The 26,205-nt window shown below is 48.7% G+C and overlaps 1 protein-coding gene across 1 annotated transcript in view; it reads right to left on the bottom strand.

The window, feature by feature from the left end:
• The window catches only part of Limk2 (LIM domain kinase 2), a 67,385-nt gene that overhangs the window by 30,347 nt on the left and 10,833 nt on the right, over positions 1 to 26,205 (bottom strand). Inside the window, exon 2 of the mRNA XM_048449996.3 lies at positions 20,978 to 21,077. Within this exon, the coding sequence (XP_048305953.1) occupies positions 20,978 to 21,077 (100 nt within the window). The remainder of the gene's footprint in view (positions 1 to 20,977; positions 21,078 to 26,205) is intronic.

The raw sequence follows: 26,205 nt of genomic DNA, 5'->3' as shown, positions 1-26,205 counted from the left end.
CTGAAGAGCTGCCTGCGGGACTAACTCGGCCGAGACGTGAAAAGCACAGGACGTCAGCCAGTTTCGGCAGAGCGACACCCACAGGAGGTGGGGGTCTCTCCAGCAAGGGAGGCCGCTCCCTAGAAACATCTTCAGCTCCGGACTGGTTCTCTCCTGGTGTGGGGACTCCCATCCACCTACTCCCTCTGGCCTGGTCTGGGGACAGCCTCAAGGGGCTGGTCACTTCCACTCTGGGGCACGGCTGTGCTGCCGGACGAGGAAACAGGGCCCAGGGTAGGCATTCTCTGAGATGGAATCATCCCCACTTTATATTATAGAAAAGTGAAGTGGCAAAAGATTAGGTGACTTGCTGCTGGCCAAAAGCCATTCAGTGGTGGGGCTGGGACACCCTGCTTCGTTCTGGTCCTCTCACTCATTCCCATAAGCCACCTATTGACCCCAGTAAGCAGTGGTGTTTCTTCTAAGGTGTCTGTACTAATTAGAGCCGCCGGAGAAAGGGAAACCTCAATCAGACTGGTCTGTGGCCCTGTCCATGAGGAACTGTCTTGATTGATGATTGATGTGGGAGGGCCCAGCAGGTGAGTCTAGAAAGTATAAGAAAGCTAGCAGAGGGCCAGGTACGGTTGCCCACACTTTTAACCCGTAGTTGGGAGAGAGCGGCAGGCCCAGTACTACATAGGAAGAGTCTGTCTTTTTGTTGTTTGTTTGTTTTATTTTTGAGAACAGGGTTCATGTAGCCCTGGATATCCAGGAACTCGGTCTGTAGACCAGGCTGGTCTTTGAATTCAGAGATCCACCTGCCTTTGCCTCTACCTTCTGCGTGCTGGGAATAAAGTTGTGTGTCACCACCTACAGCAAGACCCTGTCTTTAAAAAAAAAAAAAAATGAAAAGAGCAAGTAGTAAGTAGCCTTCCTCAAGATTTCTACTCCAGGCTCCTGCCTTGAGTTCCTCTCCTGACCCCTCAAGGATGGGCTCTTACCTGGAAGTGTAAGCTGAAATAAACCCTTCCCTCCCCAAGTTGCTTTTGGTCCTGGTGTTTACCGCAGCAACAGAAAGGAAAGTACGCTGGTGTCCAGCGGTAACTAAGCTTCTCCCACCGAAAAATGGACAGGCAGAAGAGACGATGATCTGAGGCGCAGCCCAGGAGAGTGACAGCCCTGCATATCTGGGATAGGAGCAGACCAAACCAGCGCCTACATGAAGATCTCTTCCTGTCTAGAGGGCTACACAGAGAGAAGGGAGACTGCTGGAGGGGACTAGGAACCACCCAGACCTTGATGGACAGGAGGACTGTGACACAGGCTCCTTCCCACCAGGTATTCACACCTATGCGGGAGACAAAGCCTTAAGTCACACAGCAACTGCCATTTGTCACTGTGAAGGGTGACAGGGAGATCCAGGACAAAAGTGATCCCTAGGTGACAAGGGACTGTTTTTCCATTTCTCCAGCTGGGTATGCAGCCTGGCTGGCTTGTGTGGTAAGAGCCTAGGTCTGCATCCTGGCAAGGAGCATTCACTGAGGATGTAGTATGTCCCTGGCCCTGGGTTAAGCGCTCACTGTACATTCTCTACTGTTTTAAAATGGCCCAGTCTGGCAGTGGTGGCACATGCCTTTCTTAATCCCAGCACCCAGGAGGCAGAGACACGTGATCTCTGAGTTTCGAGGCCAGCCTGGTCTACATAGTGAGTTCCAGGACAGCCAGCGCTGTTACACAGAGAAAACCTGTCTTGAAAAACAAACAAAACAAAAAAGCCTTTGTGTAGCATAATTGTTACACTCACTGAATAAATGGCAAAACCACAGTTCTGAGGGGTTATTGCCAGCTTGAAAACACCTTAATAGCGAGGATGGAAAGCCGGGCGGTGGTGGTGCACCCCTTTAATCCCAGCACTCGGGAGGCAGAGGCAGGCGAATCTCTGTGAGATTGAGGCCAGCCTGGTCTACAAGAGCTAGTTCTAGGACAGGCTCCAAAGCTACAGAGAAGCTCTGTCTCGAAAAAACAAATAATAATAATAATAATAATAAAGTAGTAATGAGGATGGATCTCAATCCCAGTAAGAATAATGCCTTGGGGGAGGGGGAGGGGACAAAGCACTTTCTTCTATAAGGGGTTAGAGGTCAAATATTTTAGGTTCTATAGATCATATAGACCCTGTCCCCGCTAATCAATATTCAACAACACAGCATTCTCAATAAAATATAAACAAATACAGCTGTGTTTCAATAAAACTTTATTTGTGGATACTGATATTTGAATTTTATATAATTTTCTGGTGATGTGAAATAGTCTATGGCTTCCTTGTTTGTTTGTTTACCCCCTCAACCATTTAAAAATGTAAAAACTCAGCCAGGTGGTGGTGGTGCACGCCTTTAATCCCAGCACTCGGGAGGTAGAGGCAGGCAGATTTCTGTGAAAGCGAGGCCAGCCTGGTCTACAAGAGCCAGTTCCAGGACAGGCTCCAAAGCTACAGAGAAGCCCTGTCTTGAAAAACCAAAAAAGTAAAAACTCAAAGACAGTGCAGAAACATGGTTAAAAATGGCTTTGAGTGCTAAGTGTGGTATTCTAGCAGAGATAGGTGGATCTCTAGGAGTTTGAAGCCAGACTGGTTGCCATAGAGAGTTACAGGTCAGCCAGGCTGCATAGTGAGACCCTGTCTTCAAAATTAAAAGGTTTTGGCATCTGTAGTGGATGCTGAATTCAGGTTTGCCCATTTACCACTGCAGATAGCACTGCAGCTCTAGAAGCGGTGGAGAGTGAGCGGGGAGGGGGCATGCAGCCTGCACCTCAGCAGTGGAGGAGAGTGAGCATGGGATGGCCACGCAGACTGCACCTCGAATTGCTTGCAACACTGGGAATGACGGTTAACCCACTATTTGGTAGTGCCGTATCCACCCCACCCCCTTAGAGAGGAAGGAACTGAGGTACACAAGAGGTTAAATTGCTTACCGAGGTTATCTAACTGAACAACTAGGAAGGGAAGCCAGGATTTGAACCTAAGCTAGACAGGATAGGCTGTGCTCCACCATGCTGGACTGGGGTAGTGCAGCCTGGGCCCAGAGCCAGACTGTCTGGGTTTGAATGCAACAATGCACTCCCCTTAAGCCCCTGGCACTGAGTCTGGAACACATTAAGAGTTGATAAATGTTAGCTGTTAATATCATTAAGACTACTGTTCAACTTCTGCACTAGATGCGTAGCCATTAGAAAGCCCCTGCCTGTCTAGGCTTTGGGTTAGGTCTCTAGATGGCTTCAACATCTTTTCATTCCTATGAGGTGCTGGTGGGCTCCCTGTTTTCCTTGGGCCTCAAGTTGAGATTAAATCTCTTGAGCCAGTTTTGAAGGAATCAGGATCTTGGCTGGGGGCCACACAAGAGCCACGGGGGGGTGGGGTGGTGGTGGTGGTGAAATGGAGTGGAAGGGAGGTACCAACCACACAGGACACTGAGGGCTGGTGGCTACTGGAAGCTCTTTTTCCTCCAGCTACAGAGCCCAACTGTACTACGCTCCCCTGTAATTCAATCAGGCAAGGAGGGAGCCCCTACTTAAATCTGCAGCTAACATCAAATTTATCCTTTGATTTCCATCTGATGAACGGAGTGTAGATGGAAGAAAATCAAGGCACAGAGGCCAAGGCCAGGGAGCCCCTGAGCATAACTCCTTTTGACGTTTCCCAGGGCTCTGTTGCTCCGGTGGCCGCGGGCTGCAGTGAGTCGGTGTCTAGGAATGCAGGCAGGAGGCTGCGGGCCTTCTCCTCTTCCCTCTCTCCTCACAAAGGATATGGTGGGTGGAATAGTGGAGAACTAAGAAGAGGATTCCTTGGCGCCACGTGAGTGCCCCTCACCCGGAAGTGCGGCAGCCGTCTCCCCAAGCTCTGGGCTGCAGCGGAAACCTCTCCCTGCTGGAATCTATCTGACCCCATAAATCTGGCTTTCAGGAGGTGCCTTTAAAGGATTGATCACCAGATGTAGGGAACGGCTGGTTAGTCAGATGCTGGCTACTCATAGTGCGATTCCTTCAGGCCAACTTCAAAGGATCCAAACCACTCAGAACCAGGAGGTGGAAAGTCACACTGGGGGATACACTTTCCCCTTCTGTCCAGAAAAGGGACCTGCTCTGAAAGGTCCAAGGAGCAGCTGGGAGGGACCCAACAGTCACAGATGCCTAATGCAACAGCAAGGACCCTGGGACTGGCAGTTATAGCTGGGACAAAGAGGCAAGGTGGTGTTGGAAATGAACTGCCCAGAACCAGCTGAGACTCCAAGGTGCCTGGATTTGGTACAGGCTGAAGAACAGTTTTCAGAGCTGAGAGCCTGCAGAGGCCATCCTGGCGAGCTGTGGTGAATGAATGGATCGCCCCATCCTCTGCCTGCATGAAAGCTCTAAACAGATGGGCTGAAACTCAGCGACCTGTGTTTGCTGCATGAGGCCCTCTGTTGGTGTGGAGGACTCTAAGCAGGAAAAGTTGCTGCTTGCTTGCTTGCTTTACATGATGCTGGGGACTACTTGACCACTCTGGGTGAACATTCCACCACTGGGCTATAAATTCATAGCTCTTTTTCTTTTTTAAAGAAAAATTTAAATTTTGGAACAGAATCTCAGAATGTCAGACTATCCTTGAATTTGTAATCCTCCTGTTTCAGCCTCCTGAGTAGCTACAGGCATAAATATCATGACTGTCAGGTGACCTGGCTCTTAATCCTTGCTGCCTTCCCCCTGAGCCATCCCCCTGAGCAGACCATCTGGTCTCTGTTCTTCCCCTCTCTAGCTCACTTACTAGACTTTGGAAGCACCTAGAAAGAACACTTACAGCATGCCCCGATAGCTTTATGTCAACCTGACACAGGCTAAAGTTATCTGAAAGCACGGAACTTTTTTTTAAAAAATATTTATTTATTTATTATGTATACAATATTCTGTCTGTGTGTATGTCTGCAGGCCAGAAGAGGGCACCAGGACCTCATTACAGATGGTTGTGAGCCACCATGTGGTTGCCGGGAATTGAACTCAGGACCTTTGGAAGAGCAGGCAATGCTCTTAACCACTGAGCCATTTCTCCAGCCCGAGAGCAGGGAACTTTAATTAAGAAATTAACTCCATACTCAGGGTGTGGTGGTGCACATCTTTAGTCCCAGCACTCAGGAAGTAGAGTCTCTGAATTCAAGGCCAGCCTGGTCTACCTTGAGTGAGTTCCAGGACAGCCAAGCCAGGACTACACAGGGAAACCCTGTCTCGAAAAAACCCAAACCCAAAGAAGAAAGAAAGGAAAAGAAAAATGAAAGAAAGACAAAAAAATGCCTCCATACAATAATGCTATAAGCAAGCCTGTAAGGCATTTTCTTAGTGACTGATGGGGGAGGGGGAAGGCCCAGTCCATTGTGGGTGGTGCCACCCCTGGGCTGGTGGTCCTGGGTCTAAGAATGTAGGCTGAGCAAGCCATGAGCAACAAGCCAGTGAGCAGCATTTCTCCTGGCCTCTGCATCAGCTCCTGCTCCAGGATCCTGCCCTGTGTGAGTTCCGGTCCTGGCTCCCTTCAGTGATGGACTACAAAGTGGAAGTGTGAGCTCACAAACCCTTTCTTCCCAACTTGCTTTCTGGTCATGGTGTTTCCTCACAGCAACAGAAACCCACACTAGGACACTGGAGAGCCCCCTCCCACCCCAGGCTCATCTGTTCCACTTTTGGATAGTGTGACAAGAAGCAGGGAGGAGGGAGCATGTGCTTTCTGCTGTTTACACACGGCTTCACCTTCACAGAATTCCTCAGCACAAATCCCTCACACATCCCATCCCCCTCAGTGCTGTCATCCCACCGAAAAGCCTGGCAGAACCACCACACCAGGACCTGAGGCTGTCACTTTAACTACTCCACCAGATAGGCTGTTTTGACCATATCCTGCCCTGATCACAACTGGCTTCCCTCAAGTGCCCCCAAACCACTGCTCTTAGCTCCTCCCACAGCCTCCTATGCCTTCATCTGGCCGCTGTCTTTTTTTTCATCCAACTATAATGGAACACTCATTCCCCTCTAGAGTTTCGACATGTCTCCACACCCTCCACACACAAGCAAGGTTCTGTGTCCATGTGTGTCCACCACTCTGCCATATCAGGCTAGATGAGGGTAGATGCCAGGTACTAGGTTTTGGCACAAGACAAGCCTAGCCATGTGTTCCATAACTATGACTCTAGACTCTCAATGTGGGTGACTACAGTCCCAGAGGGTAGACAATAACATCTACAAGGCATTCTCAGTTCCCAAGGACTTTAGTCCCTCACATATGGTGCGGCACGGCAAGCCAGCTCAGAGGTGTCAGGCAATCCACCACAGTTACATGGACGGAAGTACAGGGCTGAGGTAGAAGCTAGAAGCAGCCTATGCTGATCTTATTAAATCTCAAGGCCTTTCTCCTCCACAGACCCAATCAAAGATTTGGGAATCCTGCCTCTGGAACACGGCCTGCACTGGTAGATGTGCTGGGTCCCGTTTTCTGGTTTTTTCCCTCCCTACATTTGTACTGTGAGGATAAAAATGAAAGGATAACAAACTCCTGGGAAACCCCCAAGAGAACAGCATGACCAGCGAGCCCCTGAGAACGAGAAACATCCACTTCCTGCAGAGCCTAAGCAATCGGCTCCTCTCCCAGGGGTTCACTGTCCTGAACTTGTATGGAGTCGACAAGATCATAAACTTACTCTTTTCAGGATCCCTCTTTCCCTGTTTAAAACAAAACAAACTGGGCCAGTCACTTCTATGTGTTTTTCCCTCTCAAATCCCCATCTGGACAGGCACGGAGACGGAGGGGGCAGCCACTAGACTCTGTATGACCACCCCTCTCCAGTCTCTCTAGAGCCAGCAACAGGGGCTCCACCACCGTACGTGCTTTCCAACTGTCCCCTTTCAGTGTATTAGGATTATCTAATACCTCACACATCATATAACTAGGTGCAACTGTACATTTTGGGTTTTCTATTTGCCATTTCTACTTTTGACTTAGTTTCCATCCAGAAGCCAAGCTGTATTCTCTTTCTTCCCATGAAAGCTGATGAATGTGATGCCTTAGTCAGAGCTGGCAGGGCTCACAGTCAGCCTGGGTACCATAACTGGACTCCAGTACCTCCCCCAAAAGATGGGTGATCCAGAAGTTTTCACAATAGAAAACACGGAGTTCCACAAGCCAGACACAGAGGTGAGCTTGGTATGCATGCACATATGGTTTCTAAGTTCCCACACTGGGGGTTGCCACCTCCTTTTTACATAGGAAGAAATGAAGGCTTTTCTTCCACCGAGATGGCTGTTCAGAGAGGCTCCTGTATAAGAACTGGCAGGGCTGGGATTTAACCTGAGTATCCAGGTTCAAAACACTGAAGTTGTCACAAACAGCTATTCTGTGCTTACTTCTTGATCACAGCGGTATTTCTCAAGGTGTGTGGCAGAAAGAACAGCTATCCTGGAGCCCGCTAGGAAAATGAAGCTATCCCTGGCAGCGCCCAGTGCACAGCACCACAGTTTCTGAGGCTGGGGAAAGCCTGAGTACTTGTTGTACACAGTGAAGGCTGAGGACGCTGCTTTCTTCTTTCCCAGGCACTTCTCCACTTGATTTCATCTCCCTGCCACGCTAACCCTGGACGTGGACAGAATAACTAGCGCTCTCCCGCTGCAAACGTGAATGTACAGAGAGATGCTCATTTTATACTGAAGGCTGCTTGGTCACTGTCAGGGTTAGGGTTGCTTAAGCCTCGACTTACTGGGGACTTTTGCCTTCCTCGTGCTGCTATTATTCATTTGAAACTCCATGGCAACTGTTGCCCTCTTTCTGCAATGACACTGTATGGACGAGGAGCTTAGGAGACACGGCCATCCTGTTCCAACTGGAGCTGCAGATGTAACTCTGTGATAGAGCTCAGTGATAGAGTATGCAGGAGGTCCAACTGGAGCTGCAGATGTAACTGAGTGACAGAGCTTTTATAGTATGCAGGAGGCCTTGGGTTCCACCTAAAGCAACACATGCATGCACATACATGTAAACCCAAACAAATGTGTACTGCTAACTTCTAAACCCGTTGTCACGTCTACAAGAGTCAGTCACGGAGGACATGGGAGGTAGACCTCTGAGCCAATCCCGTGTTTCAGAGCACTGCCAAGAAGGCGGAGCCAGATGATGATGACAGAGATGCAGAAGGAAAAAAAAAACCTAATTTAAGTCTGACACGGGATGCTGAAGCTGTTTGGTAATCGTGAGGAGAGTGAAAACAGGAGAATTGTGCTGTGGCTCATGCCTTGCATTTAGGAGACAAAGACAGGAGGATCTCTGTGAGTTTGAGACCAGTCGAATCTACATAGTGAATTCCAGGACAGCCAAGGCTATGTAGAGAGACTCTGTCTCAAATTCCTGCCCCATCCCAGAAAGAGAAAACTTGGTCGCATCTCTCAAGCACGACCCAGAGAGAGAAGGGAGGTGGTTCTAACGTTTGGTGGGGGTGAAAGAGAAACAGCACAGTGGGCTGCTATGGCAGCAAAGGGGAGGGGGCTCTGATGGCTTAATACCCAATCATCTTAAAGACAGAGGTCTTTCGGTTTGTTTTGGGACAAGGTGTTCTCTGTGTAGCACTGGCTGTCCTCAAATTTGCTCTGTAGACCAGGCTGGCCTTGAATTCAGAGGCCTGCCTCTGCCTCCTGAGTGCTGGGACTGAGGGCGAGGGCTACCACCGCCTGGCTCTAGACAGAGGTCTTACTACACTGTCCAGTTCAGGAGAAAAGCTTGCCTAGGGGTACTGCACAGCAGAGGATGAGGGTGCACACGAGAAGGACTTCATTCGAGCTCTCGGAAACATCATTTCACAAGGCACTACTCACCGAGCAAACACTCGGACACCGCCATTCTAGGCAGTGTGTGACGCCACGCAGTGTGCTACGCCATGGGCACAAAGGTAGATTAGATATGGTTCCACCCTTCGAAAACTACACTTGAAGACTACGGCTGTGTGTGCAAACAAATACGACAAGGGCTATAACTCAAGTATGAGGAAGATTAACAAGGAGGCGGAAAAAAGTCTCCTCTGATTGGTGGGGATGGACATGGGGTGGGGTTCCTCCAGAGGACAAGCTGTATCAGCTGACATAGCAGGCTGATTGCCAGCAGACAAGAGACTTCTAGCTTGAAGGAACAACATAACCCTGAGCCTATCCACTAGCTACAGAGTAGTTGATATGTAAGCAGCAACCATAGAAGAGGGGCGGATGGTGAGCAATGATAGATCACTAAAACCAGACCCCTGGGCAACTAAAGATACACACAGGCAATGAAGGGTTATCAGAAGCATTTAAGCAAGTAGAGGATCCCAATGGCTAGGGACCCGCTATTATCTGTTCCTAAGATCTGAAGCAGCAAGGTGTTGTCTGAGCTCAAGACTACAGCTAGCTGTGTTAGTTCACACCAGGTTTGTTTGCCCAAGTGTTCACCACCAGTGGACTATGCCTTTGTCCTGAGGCCACATCTCTACGGACCTGGCTATTTTAACCACTGACACTTATCTGCTTGGCTGTGAGCACTTAGCATCAAATAGTGGCCCCTGTAGATAGTCATCCACTGCTCTGTGTTACTAGGAAATTCAGGGGCTGGGATGTGGCTCAGTGGTAGAATGTTTGCCTAGTACTCATGAAGTCTGGGGTTTCCTCAGTACTGAAAACAAACAAAACATCACAAGAAAAGGGCTGGAGAGATGCTCAGTGGTTAAGATGCAGCGGATCTGGGTTTGATTCCCATCTCACAAATGTCTGTAACTCTAGACCGGGGAGATCTAATGTCCTCTGCAGGTATCAGGCATGTACATGATGCACGGACATGCATAGAGGCAAAACACCCACACACATGTTTAGGTATATGTGTGTGTGCCTGCTTGAGTTTATGTGTGCCAGTTATGTGCAGGTGTTCATGGAGTCCAGAGTATGTCAGAACCCCCCAGAACTAGAGTTACAGACTGTTGTAGGTGCTGGGAACTGAAACCAGACCTTCTGCAAGAGCCACAAGTGATCTTAATCACTGACTGTCTCTCAAGCCCTATTTTTAAAAATTAACAACAACAACAACAACAACAACAACAAAAACTGTCATAAAACAACAGCAAAAAAAGTTGGACATTTAGTGTCAAATGCTTCATTCATGTGGACATTCTTCTCCTGGAAGCACTAGGAGGAAGAACTCCTTTTGCTATACCAACACATCTCAAGGCAATGGCAGCAGAGTCTGTAAAAGACCTGAGATCCTTCCCTGGTTAACAACAACTTACTGTGTGATCTCACCAAGGCTTTAACCCTCTCTGTGCTTCAATTTCTTTTTTCTTTTCCTTTTTTTCTTTTTCTTTTTTTTTGTGCTTCAATTTCTTATTTGATAAAAGGATTAAGGTGAGAAAACAATTCCACACCCATTAGGTCAATGCTGAAAGACGCAGTGGTAGTCCGAGGAAGGCCGGCTGCTAACCACCCATAGCCCTCTCTACAGTTGGCATCTTGGTGAATGAACCTAAACTGGGCCTGCGTTTTGGCCCTCTGGTCTAGCTGCAGTCGTACCCCAGGGAGGTGGAGACACACTGTGACGGCTTACACCACCACTGTCTACCTGCACAACGACAAGAGAAATCATCACAGGGAGGACGCTAGACCTATGCTGGGCATCGTAGTACACACACACTTAGAGCTCCAGTCAATAGGGAAGCTGGGGCAGAAAGATCAACTGAATCAAGCCTAAGGGTTTAAAACCAGCCTGGGTGACAGAGTGAGACCCTATCTCAAAAACAAACAAACAAGCAACAAAGAAAACAAAGCCTGCGTGGATAACTTGGGCATCAGAAGGCTGCTTTGTGTGCATGGACAGAGATTTTTTTCCCTCTGGGATGTAATGAATTGGTCAAACTAGCTCTGCTTCCACTACAGAACCCAGCCTGTGGCAGCCATGGCACCTTCAGCGACTTTATACAGGTGCAGCGCTGACTCTGCCTCGCGGCCTTTTCACTTCTACCTTGCTGCTGGCCACTTATTTACTCATTTTTACTTTTGTTTGTGTCTTAGTTAGGGTTCCTATTGCTGTGAAGAGACACCATGACCATGGCAATGTTCTTATAAAGAAAACATTCAGTGGGCTGGCTGACATTTCAGAGGTTTAGCCCCTTATCACCATGTTGGGACGTGGCGGCATGAGGACAGATGGAGTGCTGGAGTTGAGAGCCCTACATCTCGATCCTGGCAACAGGAAGTGAGCTGACTTACTAGACATGGTTTGAGCATATATGAGCCCCCAAAGCCCACCTCCACAGTGACACACTCCCTCCAACAAGGCCATACTTGCTCCAACAAAGTCACATCTCTTAATAGTGCCACTCCTTTTGGGGGCCATTTTCTTTTAAATCACCATTTTGTTTTACTGTTTTGTTTTTTTTTTTTATGGCAGGGTCTTACATAGTCTAATGAAGCCCTGAGAGTGTGCTGTCCTGAATCAGTACATGCTGTTGACTTGAGACAACCATTCAAGGACAAAGCCTCAGACCCATGGGAAATTGGCAAAGCCTCACTGGACCCTATCCCCCCCCAATGAGGCTCAGAATGGTGGCAAAGTCCCTCTACTTGAGTATGAATGTTGACAATGTGTGCAGAAAAAGTCCACCATGGCTTTCCCTACCTGAATGTTTGTGGCCTGGAGTCAGCTCCTCGACAGAGACTGCTCCCACAGAGAATAACTAACCCTGCCTCCTCATTCAGCTGTATATAATGACCTTGATTGTTAGCTGAATATAATAACCTGCCTCCTTGTTTATCTGTATATAATAACCCCACTTCCTTGTTCAGCTATATAGAATAACATCGCCTCTCTGTCCAACCCTATATAATAAACTCACGGGAGCCTAGTTCACCCTATCCCAACTTTTCAGTGTCTGTCATTTCTTCATTTCCTAGACAGAATTCTAGGATTCAAGCCATAGCAACCTCAGGCTGGCCTCAAACTCACTATGTAGCTGAGGAGGACTTATCTTTAGTGTCAACTTGTCACGAGTTGGTGTCCTCTGGGAAGAGGGAGCCTCAACTGATAAAACACTTTTTCTCAGACTGGCCTGTAGATTGTGGGAGCATTTCTTGATTAATGACTGATGTGGGAGGGACTCACCCACGGTGGGTGGTGCCACCTCTGAGCAGCTGGTCCTGGGTTATAAAAGAAAGCAGGCTGAGCAAGCCCTGGAAAGCAAACGGGAGCGCAGAGCTCCTCCCTGCTCTGCTTCAGTTCCCACCCAGGTGGCTTTTGGTCATGGTGTCTACTGCAGCAATAGAAAGCACACCAGAGGAATGCGCACGGCCCACTTCCAGCACCACAGCGCTATTTCACTTGTACCCCCCCCCCCCACTGTAACACTAGCAGGTAGGACACAAGTTAGCATCTCCAATTAGGAATGAATTAACAACTGGAGTCCGAGCACAGAACCTAGAAGTAAGGAGGTGAGACAACAAGCCGCAGAGAGTACCTGCAGTGCGCAGCCCCTGCAGCCTGGGCCTTTACTACCTGCTGCTGCTCTCATGCGTTGATCTTTAGCTCACAGGCACAAGCTTCATTTCCAAAGTCTTAGAGAACTGCCGGTGTATTCGCCATCCCCACCACAAGCCAGCTACAGTATAAAGTAAAAGCCGCCATTCAAGTATTCCATTGTTTCCACGCTGTGTTCGACAGTATCTTCAGCTAGTGCCCTACTTCACAGGTAAATTATTTTGTTTTAGCAGTGCTAAGGACTGAACTCAAAGCCCTGTGCATGTTGGGTACATAGTCTACCACTGAGCTATATAGATATACCCTCCCCCACCTTGATCCAAAGGTAACAGTAACACTGTAGAGCAACAAAGTAGCTTACTACTGTGAGAGTTTGCACATCCTAGACAATTTAGACTTGGTGTGGATTAGAGCAGCTGGACTTATTTTCCCCTCCCGCCTTTCTTCCCAGAGATCCCCAGAACCCTGGACTTGCTCCTGTCTGGGCTGTACCTACAAACGCAGCTCAAGGCTGCTGGAGAACAGGCTCTCGGGCCTCTTCACTGCTCCCCACTGCAGGCTAGCCCCTCTGAAGGCAGAAGACAGGCTCATCTTCTTACCTGACCTTACAATTCTCCAGAACCCAGTGTCTGGCCCAATTCCTCCCTGCCGTTTACGGGAACCGCAGCCACAGCCCGCTAAGGGAAGGATGTGGAAAAGCGGAAGTGCAGGAAAGGCCGCACTTACATCACAGCTCGGGCAACTCTTTCAACGGCTTGTTTCTTACGCCAATGATGTGTCGGGGGTGACACAATGAGCCCAGAAGTCCCTGAGGTCCCTTACCATGAGATGTCACAGGGTATCATAAAGGAAATCATTGCACAAATCTAAAACTCCAAGAGACGTGTCAGATAAAACTGAAAGCTTGGATGGGGAACTGATCAGTATCCTTCAAGGGTGAGGAATACCTGTCTCTGAGCCATCCAGGGACAGACTTGACCTATGAGCAAAAGCTAATTAGGCAAAAAGAGGGAGCTGGCATTCCAGGCCCAGGGCACAGAACAATACAAGTGTTGTCAGCAGGAAAGAGCAGGGGGGTTCAAGTGTGGAAAGCAGGAGGGAGGCCCTGGACACACACCGCTGTGGAAGACTGTAGAACAGAGCATGTGCAGATCCTTTTCAACACTGGGGAGCCTTGTGCATGCCAGGCAAGCACTCTGTCACTGAGCAGCAGCCTCAACCTGGTTTTTTTTTTTTTTTTTGCTTGTTTGCTTGTTTGTGTTTTTGTTTTTTAATGTGTTTCTGAGAGTTACAACTGAATGAATGTATTTGTACCACACGTGTGCAGTGCCAGAGAAGACCAGCAGAGAGTGTCAGAACTCTCCAACTAGAGTTACAGACAGTTGTGAGTTGCCATGTAGATGCTGGGAACTGAACTCAGGGGCCTCTGCAAGTGTTCTTAACCTCCAAGCCACCTCTCCAGTTCCCAGATTTTTTTTTAAAAGATTTATTCTATCTTTTTTTTTTTCCTTAAAAAAAAAAAAACAGGTTTTCTCTGCATAACAGCCCTGGCTGTCCTGGAACTTCTTCTGTAGACCAGGCTGGCCTCAAACTCACAGCAATCCACCTACCCCTGCCTGCCGAGTGCTGGGGTTAAAGGTGTACGCCACCACTGCCTGGCTATTTTATTTTTAATTATGTGTGTGAGTGGGCATGTGCATGTGAAGAAGCTGCCTGCGGAGGGCATGGGTGTCAGGTCCCCTGCACCTGGAGGTGCAGGCAGTTGGGAGCTCCTTGACATGGGTGCTGGCAACCCAACTCAGGCTCTCTGCAAGAGCAGTCTATGCTCTTAACTGCTAGGGCATCTCTCTCTCAGATAGTTTGTGTGTCACATACTCCAGCTGCTCTGGAGAGAATGAGTGGCTTGGGAGGTGGGAGAGTGGGGGGGGGCGGACAGCTTGGGATGGTCAGGAGAATGAGAAACAGTGAAGTGAACACATTCATAAACAGAGTACACTGGAGATAGAACTGAGAGGCCGAGGCTAGAGATGACTCAGAAGCTAAGGACGCTGCCCACTTTTCCAGAAGACTCAAGTTCAGTTCCCAGTGCCACATCAGGTGTCTCACAAGCACCTTTAACTCCAACTCCAGGGGATGCAGTGCCTCTTCTGGACTCTGAGGGCATCCCCACTCATGTGGTCCATATGCGCTCTCTCTCTCTCTCTCTCTCTCTCTCTCTCTCTCTCTCTCTCTTCTGGACTCTGAGGGCATCCCCACTCATGTGGTCCATATGCGCTATCTCTCTCTCTCTCTCTCTCTCTCTCTCACACACACACACACACACACACAAATACAAATAATAATAAAAATAAATCTCACAAATACAAATAATAATAAAAATAAATCTTGGGCCAGGCATGGTGGCGGACACCCTTAATCCCAGCACTTAGGAGGCAGGAGCAACATGGTATACAGAGTGGGTTTCAGGATGGTCAGGCTATAGAACAAGACCAAACTTCAAAACTAACTAACTAAATCTAAAAAAAAAAAAAAGAAAAAAAGAAAAAAACCAAAACAAAACAAAATAAAAAAGACAAAAGACGAAACTGACAGACGCTGGGTCATGAAGAACAAGAGAACGAGGAAGTAGAAGTATCGGGACTTTCATTTGTGACTTGGGCAGGTTATGGAGTGTGGTGTCCATCATTCAGTGAACTAGGCTAAAGTGGGTGAGGGCCAAGTTTACGAGAGACTATGGAGAGTCCCAGCTGAGTCTAGCGTATCTGGAAGACACCTGAAGAGACATACCAAAGTGGGCCACAGTGGTGTTTCCTGTAAGTCCCAGCTACTTAGGTAGCCGAGGCACAATGACTGCTTGAACACAGAGTTTAAAAACAGCCTGGGCAACCCTGTAGGATTCCATTTGAAAACAGAAGAAGAAAAATAGAACTGATGGATCAGGTACTAGTCGGACATATGAGGTCAGGCTCAGTAAAGGGGCTGGGGCAGAAGGAGCTCATCTCAAGGGCTGTGCGGTGGACAGCGGAAGTCAGGGCTGTTCAGGAGGCAGCTTGGGGAGAGGAACACACCTAGGGGTCTCACCACAGGTCTGGGAAGATAAGGAAACTGTAATTACCAGGGTGGCTGGGGGAAAACAGGGGCATGCGGAATGTCATGGAAGCCAAAAGCTGGGTGTGATGATTTAGGCTGAGAATCCCAGCACGGGGAAGCAGGGGAGTGCGGCTGTGGTTGTGGACAGCCTGGACTATGTAGCTAATTCTAAGCCAGTCCCAGAAAGACAGAGACCATGCTACACACACACACACACACACACACACACACACACACACTGTATCAGATGAGAAAGCTCGTACGTACAGTGCCTCGCAAATGTCCACCCCGTCTCCTTCCACCTCTACACTTCTGCCGGACAGTGGCAGCAGGCCTCCTCACTTCACAAAGAGCAGTGCAGGATGAAGACACACTGATGGCCTCAGACTGCCACAACCCAGAGTCTCAAAGGGGACAAGGAAGGGCCAGGTGTCTGTTCTTCCTTCCTTTCTGTCATGCAGGCTCGGTTCCAGCCAGCACCCAACAGCCAGCTTCGGTGACCTGCCTGCGCCTCATTTCCTCAAAGATAAACTGGATAAACAATCTCTTTCCTGAGTCGTCACATCCAGAACTGAAGCCCGGGCCAGCACCAGCAGTGAACAGCAGAGGGCGGAGTTGCTCTACAACCTGTGGCCCCAGGAGCCCAAGGCAGAGAGTTGGCACAGGGGAGGCAAGAAGACTTCAAGGTTACCTGACACAAGCAGTGTGTGCCCCCTCCACCCGTTACAGAAGCAGAAGTGAGGTTAAATGACATACCCAGAATTCAGCCATGCCAAAGTTCACGACAGCAGATGCCTGGGTTCAGATCCCAGACGGGCGTCTAACTGGTTGCACAACTTTAGCAGATAACTCTCGCTTCTCTAAACAGAGGCAAATAGCAATTTAAATGCTATTTACATCTGTTGATTTGTTCATTTTGAGACAGGGGCTCACTCGGTAGCCAGGACTTCACGATACTTTTGCCTCGGTGCTCAGATTACAGGCAGAAGGCACCACGCCTGGTTTGGTTCTGCCTTTTGCATTTAAGACAAGGTCTTACTGCATAGCTCAGCTGGTCTCAGGCTCACAGCCCCCGAGGCAGCCTCTCAGGTGTGGAATTATAGGTGCATATGAACACTCCTCAGCTGTCCACTTTCAAAGGTAAGACAAGTAATTCATTTACTGAGTTATCTCCAAGATTAAATAAGACAATGCTTATAAAATGCTAAGCCCGTGCCTGGCATGGGTGCTAATTTGTGGTTCCTAGAACTGTAAGTAGGACGCCACACCTAGATAGAGTGGATGCCACCATTTATATGGTTTGGCAGTTCAGAAAGTTCCTCCTGCCAAGTGATCTGCTCCACTACAGCTTTGGATTCTCTGTATGCCATTTCCTCACCGACCTTTTTAGGGTCACAAGCGGAGCAGAGAGGGTGACATTAGCCCTTCCCAGAGCACAGGCCTTGTCAACCACTTCTTACAAGGCACGGTTCAGTCTGTGCTTGTCATCCTGAGAAAAGAGGCTGGACAGTTTCCAGGGCCCTGGGAGTGGTGAATTCCTTTTGTTAATTCGGCCAGAAACCAGTTCCAGTTCCAAAAACAGCAATTCAGTTAAGGGCCATGAAAGACTAAGAGGGCCGCTCCTTCTCCCAGGACCCTGCTTACAAGGCTGATCGCCTGTGACGAGAGCGAATCCGGAAATCTGAGAGCTAGCTTGTGGTGATGCATTCCCAGAACTCCAGAGGCTTAAACAAGAGGCTCTCAAATTTGAGGTCAGCCCAGGATGCTCATAGACTGGACAACTTCAGATAACATTCTAAAAGAACCAGAGTTGTAGCTCAGTGGTAGAGCACACTGCGCAGTATGTGAGTCCATGGGTTCAATCCCCAACAATGGAACAACCACAAAATCACCAAGAGGCGGGTAGGGTACACATGCCTGTAATCCCAAAGCTAAGGACACTGAAAAAGGAAGGATTTTGAGGCCAGCCTGGGTTACGCTGCAAAACTCGGTCTCAAAAATTTTAAAAGGGCTAGAGATACAGGTCAGTTGGTAAAATACTCGCATGGCACATGGGAAACCCTGGCTCAGTCAGCACAGCATAAGCCAGGCACGGTGGTCCATACCTGTGGTACCAGCTCAAGGCCAACCTGGGACATAAGACTGTCTTTAAAAAGAGGGGGAGATGGACAAGAGAAACAGGCGGGCCAGCCAGGTCACCATTCACAGTTCCATATGCTAACTTCAGCTGCCAGCATGTGTTCCGGTTCCTCTCTCGGCCCCAGGAGGCACCCAGGCCGGGAGCTTCAGAGAGAACAGCTCCAGATTTAGACTCGATGGCATTCTTCAAAGAAAAGCAGGTCAGAGGCGCTCACAGTTTAAATGAGACTGGTGGGAGGGGGGGAAAGGAACGAGGGCTGGTCAGCCATGTGTCTGATAGTTCAGAAGGATCCTGGACAGGTGCCAATGCTCTGAGCTACTTCTAGGAGGCCCACCAGCATCCCTGCACCTAGGGGAAGGCTCTTGGAGGTGGCCCGATAGATGTCACTCCAGATCAAGGTGGAACCCAGTGAGGGAAGGGAGGGTGGACCAACCCCAACAACCTGTTTATTCAATACAGCCTCGCCCAGTTACAAGGTGTGTGTGGTGGGGGGGGATGGGGAAAAGGGGGATGGGATACACATGTCCCTTTCTTTTCTTTAACTGTGACCTAGCTAGGAAGAGCAGGGCTAGAAGGAAGTCATGAAGAATGAACTTTTTTGAAAGCCACAAAGGGAAGGTCCTGCCCCAGTGGGCCCACACGACATACTCTAAACCAGACTGTGGGAGAGCGGGCTGGGTAGGAAGACTGTATAGAACTATTCAAACCCCTTAGCCCCACATTCCCCTTAGCCCAGTGTGCCCCTGAGGTCAAAAAATGGTCCTTCCTAGGCCTGAGCTAGGAAGATTTAGCCCCAGAGCTTTCTCTGATTTGGGCAAAAGTAAAGCTGGATCTAAAAGACAGCAACCCTCCCAGGGCGTGTGAGCATACTCGGCGGGAGGGCTTCACGGCATCCTACTTCTACCGTGAGAAAGTTCCTGGTGAGAGATGGTTTCCTTCAGAGGAGTGCATTATAGAGCTATCTTCAAGGCAAAGCAGTCACCAACAGGAGCAGATGGTCTGCCTGCCACCCGCCACCCCCTCCGTTCCCCCACCTGCTAATCCCCCAGCCTCCCCCCAATCCCCACCCATCAGTCCCCATCCTCCACCCCACCCGGTGATCTTTGCACCACGGCAGTTCAAAGACGCCCTCCAGAAACTCCGACAAAAGCGACAGCTACTGGTTATTAAGGTGTTTTTTATGGGCAAATTATCTGCAGAGTAATTTAGAGTATCGATTACCCCCAACGAGCCTGAGAGCTGAGTAATGGTCTTATCTAAGGCAACACACACCTTGAAAGGCTCTGAGGGCTTGACCGTCCCACTCCATAGCTTGCAGCCTTATGTGGTCATCTGCGTGCTAACAAGATTTACTTTTTGTCTTTTTAAGGGAAGGAAGGGTACTGCTATGTAGCCCAGACTCGCCTCAAACTCAGAATCCTCCATCTTAGTTTTCTAAGAGCTGGAATGCCACGTACGCCACCCCACCCATATAGTTCTCCTCACGCCCTCACAAGCAAACATCTGATCAAAACTTCAAAGGGCTTTGGACCTCAGTTTGAAGGACAGCACTTGCCGTCCAGGGCCCACAAACCCTGAGCGGTCTTCTAATCTTCAGTGTGAAGAGGCTATAGATTTAACAGGTAGCCCCTTCTAGCCATCTGAAGTAACAAGGACTAGTCAGGTGTGGTTGGGCATACCTTTAGTGAGAGGCCAGCCTGGTCTACAGAGCAAGTTCTAGGACAGCCAAGGCTATGCAGAGAAACCATATCTCGAACCCCCACCCGACAAAAAAAAAGAAAAGAAAGAAAGGAAAAGGAAGAAAGAATGAACGAACGAAAGGAAGGAAGAAATAACAAGGGCTAGCTTGTTCTGTCATGCTCTGCTGATCCGAACAGAAAATAACGTGGACAGGAATGTAGACAGGGACAACTGCAATTGTGTGGGTCAGAGGCCAAAGCAAGGCTGGCCTCAGCTATAAAATGAAGGGACTAGCTAGCCAAAGGTTTTTCCTACAGGCCCCTTAAGGCTCTGCTAACCTCTGCCTCTAGCATATAAAACAGCACAGAAAAGGCAGAATCCACTTCCCCAGGAGCAGAGGGAGGAGGAGCCAAGGCAACGAGAACCATGAGCAAAACGAGAAGTCTGGGTTGGACCTAAAGGACAGGAAAACACTGGTCCATCTCCAGGCCTTTCAGTGGCCAAATCTCTCCAGGCCAACCCCCACCTTGAACCTGGAGGGTGGAGAGAGGCAAGGGCTTAAAGGACCATTAAATTATTTGACACCAACTCTGCACAGAGACCTGTGTGGGCAGTCAGAATACACAGCACACGGTCTCTTGTCAACATCCATCTCATTCTCAGGACGCGCACCTAGGGGCAACACACTCTCACCCCACCTCTGGAGGGGACAGTACCTCATCCACCAGTTCAGAATGACTGTTGGCTAGAACTGCTGTCTGCAAAAACAAGGCTCCTCCCCTTGAAAGGAGACCAGTGCTCAGCAGGTGTCTACTGCACACTGCGTACTGGGGACCCTAGTAACATCTCTAGTTCCAGATAACTGAGCCCCAGAAAGCAGGAACAAACGTGGCTTTAAAGCCTGCAATATTTAAAAACATCTATTTGTTTGTCTGTTTGTTTGGTGTGCATGTGTCTAAGTGCAGGTGCACATGCCATGGTGTGCATGTGAAGTCAGAGGACCACTTCTCAGAGCTGTCCCACAAGGGCCCAAGGATGGAACTCCGACAGCCAGGCTTGGTGGCAAGTGCCTTCTCGCCTGCTCTGACACTGTCATTATTAAGAAACTGAGCTGCTTCAATAATAATCTGGAAGCAATAAAAAAAAAAAAAAGCCAGTCACACAAAGGAGGGCCACAGGGAGGCATCCTCTGGGACAGAGACGACACTCAGTCACCCTGAAATGCCACGAGGCACCTCCATAGCCAGCGGTGTGGCCATGGGGACAGTCACTCCTTCTGGTCTGCTCCCACACCCTAAGGTGAGCTGTTGGAGAAACCCTAGAACATCTCCCCTTCCTCTAGCTGTCCTCGACTCACCTGCGGTTCCTGCACTTTAATCTGGCCTCAGGGGTGTTCCTCCTTGGTGCAGTCCTCTCCCTGCCCCTAATGCCCAACCGAGTTAAATTTCTCGGGCCAGAAAACTGTCTCTGTGTTTTTCCAAACGTGAAAACAGTGCAGGGCTACAGGATGCTGGTGAGGGGAGGAGGGCGGAAGTACTTACCGGAAGCAGGAGCTGTGCCAGGCTTCCCTGGTCGTCCTGTACAGTCTCTGGCTCAGAGGAACATAGCCCCCACAGCCCCGGCACCTCCAGGCTTCCTCACCTGAACACAAAACCAAGACAGTCAGTCCCTAAGTAGCAGGAAGCTAAGGACCGGAATCTCAGTCATGTGGAATAAGGCTGAGTTAACAGAAGGAATTAGGCTTTATTCATGTTCAGTCTACCCCTCCACAAGACTGCTGCTAAACACTTGGCTGGCCTCAGGGAAGGGAATTTCTGACTTCAAAAGTAATCTCAATTTAAAAAAAAAATGGCTCTGATTGGGCCACTGAGATAGATCAGCAGGTAAAGGTACTTGCCACTCATGACCTGGCACCCACATGGGGGAGGGGAACCTGCTAGTTGTCCTCTGTCACACACATGCCACAGTGTGTGTAAGAAACATTAAATATTAGTCTTCTCTGTCAAACATGGTAAAACTTGTATGACAAGGAACTCAAACCTTTTTTATCTTCCCCACCTTGTAAAACCTTTCTGCAAATGTTTTAATGCCCATCTGGTTAAAGTCTTGTTTGTCCTAAGGTCCTGCTGCATTCTTGGAACTAAGTGACTCCAGCAACCAGCCCCATCCCGCTGTCTTTCCCTGCAATCCATTTAAAACTAGTCGCCCCGGTTACAATAAAAAGCAAGCCTATCCTCCCATGTGGGCGGAGGCCCTTTCCGATCATGGTGGTCTCTTCTGTGCTCCTGAAATCATGTGCACACACAATAAATTAAAATGTCAGTTAAAATGACTGACTGTTTCTATCTCTATCTCCATTATTTTTCTCTTCAAAACAGGGTTTCTCTATATAGCCTTGGCTGACCTAGAACTCAATATGTAGATCAGGTTGGCCTCAAACTCACAGAGACCCATCTGCCTCTGCCTCCTGAGTGCTGGGATTAAAGGTATGTGCCACCACATTTGGCCCTATTTCTCTTTTTAACTAATATAAAACCAGCCTTTTATAGGCAGGTGTCATAGTACATGCCTTTAATTTCAGTGCAAACAGGACTTTGAGCGTGAGGGCCTGCCTGGGCTACACAGTAAGATCATTTCTCAACAAAAACTACAACTAAACTAGGGCTGGCAAGACAGCGCAGCGGTAAAGGCACTTGCTACCACGTTGATGACCTGAGTTTGATCCCTGGGACCCCACAGCAGGGGAGAGCTACCCCCTTAAGCTGTCCTCTGGCCTTCACCATGCACACGCATCCTCTCCACACACAAAGAAATGTAAAAAACAAGAAACCAAACCAAAATAAACAACCCCAAACCTAAGACCTAAGTCTACTAACCAGCAACAAAACCCAGCACTTTCCCCCTAGAGCTTTAGCCTTTGCTTCTATCAGTAGAAGAAGTGAAAGGGTCCCCTCCCCAGCTCCTTCCTATGACTGTCCCCAGCTATGCCCAGAACCTCTCTGTTCTGGCTCACACAAGCTATTGTCTTTACTGTCTCACACCTCTGGGTCCAGGAACTCACTCATGATGGAGGCGGAGGCACATATTGCCTCACTGCTTAGAGAGCAAGTCCATTGGAAAAGAAGCACCCACCCGTGTTTTAAGTTTTGCTTCAAAGGTAGAGCCTTTCAGAGGTAGAGTTCTCTTAGTTTGGTGGCAGAACAAACAGCCAATGCGTGTTTCCTGCCTCCTATATACCAAGAGCTATTGCTGATTTCACAGATCCAATCGGGTTTTATTTTTCTCAAATAACCTGTATTCTTAATGGATGGATGGGAGAACTGATGCTGAGGGCTGTGTATGTGCACATTTGTGTATATGTGTGTGCGTGTGCATAAGAACTGATGCTGAGGGCTGTGTATGTGCACATTTGTGTATGTGTATGTGTGTGCATAAGAACTGATGCTGAGGGCTGTGTGTGCACATTTGTGTATGTGTGTGCGTGCATGAGAACTGATGTTGAGAGCTGTGTGTGCACATTTGTGTATGTGTGTGCGTGCATGAGAACTGATGCTGAGGTGTGTATGTGCACATTTGTGTATGTGTATGTGTGTGCATAAGAACTGATGCTGAGGGCTGTGTGTGCACATTTGTGTATGTGTGTGTGTGCATGAGAACTGATGCTGAGGGCTGTGTGTGCACATTTGTGTATGTGTATGTGTGCACATTGTGTATGTGTGTGTGTACATGAGAAGTAAAACAACATTTAAGCAAAGGTCTGGCCTCTACTCCCTCTCTTCTACCATGTTAATACTGTTCCTTCGAATGAGGGGCAGAAAAGGCTCTGTAGAGAAATCGGAGCCTTGAGCCGAGCCTTGAAAGCTGGAGAAGATTTCCAAGGATGGAGAAAGGATGTTGCAGGGCTGTGCGGGTTAAGGATCGGCACAGGCTGGTCCATGATCCTCCAAAACAGAGGAAACCCAAACAAAACACAGTATAAATAAAATGGGCAGCTGAAATCAAGCCGTGGTACCTAACTCAACCCTAGAAACAGGGGCAAAGTTGTTACAAGACCCCCTTGTACATTCTGTATGCAGCTTTGTTCTGTCTGGGTAACTCCAGACTGCCACAGGCACAGGGGCCATGAATAGACAAAGCAAGGCTCCAGGGATGTCGGGACGGCTCAGCACTCTGGGGCCAGCCAGGGTATGGGCTGTCTTCTTTGTACCCCAGAGGAAAATTAAAAGAGTGCTCAGGATTTGAAACTTGCCCCTCTCCACTCTTCCTGGGCTCCTGGGATTTGTTCCAAGGCCCTGTTTGTGCACACTAAGCAAAGACTCCACTGCTGATACCTTACTAGCCCATCTCTCTCTCCCTCTCTTTGGGTTTTTGAGACAGGGTTTCTCTGTGTAATAGCCCAAGCTGTCCTTGGAACTCGGTCTGTGGACCAGGCTGGCCTCAAACTCAGAAAGATCTGTGTGCCTCTGCCTCTTGAGTGCTGGGATTAAAGGTGTGCAACCCCTCTCCTGACACACCCACACCCCCACACCCACACAACCACCTTAGCCCTTCTCTTTTTAGTCAGAATCTTATGACAATGTCCACGCTGGTCTCCAACTCATTCTGTAGCACAAGAGGACCTTGAAGTTGCCCATCTACCTGCCTCACTCTTCCCATTAGCCAGAATTGCAGTCCTGTGCCATATCAGATCATTTTAAAAATCATTCTTCCTGAATCTGATTGGTTTTTTCCTTCCTTCCTTCCTTCCTTCCTTCCTTCCTTCCTTCCTTCCTTCCTTCCTTCCTTCCTTCCTTCCTTCCTTCCTTCCTTAAGACAGGGTTTCTGTATGTAGCCCTGGCTGGTCTGGAACTTGATATGTAAACCGGGATGACCTAGAACTCAGAGATCTTCCTCTATCTGCTTCCTCGGTACTGGGATTAAAGGAATATACTAAAAAGGTCTTATTATTTATTATTATGTGTATGTGTGTGTATATAATGTATATGCATCTATACTCAGTGTATATACATTGTTTTTCTTCAAAACTACAAAGTAGCTGGGCGGTGGTGGCTCACACCTTTAATCCCAGCACTGGGGAGGCAGAGGCAGGCGGATCTCTGTGAATTTGAGATCAGCCTGGTCTACAGAGCTAGTTCCAGGACAGGCTCCAAAGCTACAGAGAAACCCTGTCTCAAAAAACAAACAAAAAAAAAAGTAAAACCTTTTAAAATTTATTTATTTTTATTTTATGAGCATTGGTGTTTTGTCTGCATGCATGTCTGTGTGAGGGTGCTGGATCCACTGAAAGTGGAATTGCAGGCAATTATTGTAATGGTCTGTCCTGTCCCTTTAAGAGACAAGCCACGCCCACTCCCCCCTCCCCTCATCCAGGCAAGCTCATCTTCAACTTCCAGCCTGAGTCTCTCCCTGACAACCTCACCAAACAAATTTCAGCAAAATACAAATACAAATTATTAAAGTATGTACTTGCAAGTTATAAAGATGTGAGGACAAGTACACACTATCAAAATTCTCTCTCACGCTGCCTTTCATAGTCTTAAAGTCCATTATGCAAAAAATATCTGATATATGTATGCTGCTGGTTAAATTTTCACAAATCCAAAAAGTTCTTGTGAGTTCCAGGGAGCTGAATTGAAGAATCTACCTTAAACAGGTCAGATACACCCCTCTCAATTCCCTGGTCCTAAATTTTTTTTTCCCTAAACTTAATTGTCCTCTGTTCTGCCAATACCTTAAACAGGTATAAGAGACACCAGACATTTCCATACCACAAACACCAGACAGAAGCGAAGAAACCAGCTACCCCAGGATGTGATCAGCACCCTGCCTTCTCAGGTTCCCCCCAAAGATGACATCTACAAATAAGCAAGAAGCAGTCTTGAGAATCCACCACCCCAATTCCTTTAACCTGTTGTGCCTAACCTCCCGCCTTTTTATTATAAAAAAGAGATGGGAATGTAATGGTCGGTCCTGTCTTTTTAAGACACAAGCCCCGCCCATCCCCACCCACCCCCACTGCCAAGGCAGGCAGATCTTCCTGCCTGCAGCCTGAGTCCTTCCTTTCTGTCTCTTTCCCAAAGAGGTAGCCGCTGCTGTGGCTCCTCTCCTTTCTCCCCCCCTCTTTGCGCGCACGCTCTCTTTCTCTCTCTCTCTCTCTCTCTCTCTCTCTCTCTCTCTCTCTTTCTCTCTCTCTGCTCTTTTCCCTTCTCCCCTTCTCCCTTCCCTTCCATAACCCACTAAATAAATATCCAACCTCACTCTACATGGCATGCCCATCCTTCTTGGTCTCTCACCCGCCATGTGGTCTTGGGACCTGCTGCCCACCGCTGCTGGGGGGGTGGGGCTGCAGTGTGGTCTCATTGCCTGCTGCCCACTGCTGTCACTCGGGGATCTGCAGAGTTTCTGCCGCTGCACCCCTTAGGGAACAGTGGCATTTTATTTTTACCCTAACAGTTATGAGCTGTCATGTGGGTGCTGGGAATTGAACCTGGGTCCTGCAGAAGAGCAGCCAGTGCCCTTAATCCCTGAGCCATCTCTCCAGCCCCCAAAGTTTAAACCCACAACAGGCTGCTCATCCACGCCACCTGTAACTTCAGCTCAGGGGCTCCAACACCCTCCTCTGGCCTCCTTGCCCCCCCTCCCCAACACACTTTTGATTGATCACAGTGTACAAGCACACACACACACAAGTAAATCTATTGAAAAAATTTCTTAGGGGCCGGGCAGTGGTGGTGCATGCCTTTAATTCCAGCACTCAGGAGGCAGAAGC

This window comes from Myodes glareolus, chromosome 8, assembly GCF_982192425.1.
Source record: "Myodes glareolus chromosome 8, mMyoGla1.1, whole genome shotgun sequence".
NCBI classification, from domain to species: Eukaryota; Metazoa; Chordata; class Mammalia; order Rodentia; family Cricetidae; genus Myodes; species Myodes glareolus.
Note: the sequence above shows the minus strand (reverse complement) of the source record. Positions and strands in the feature narration are given on the sequence as shown.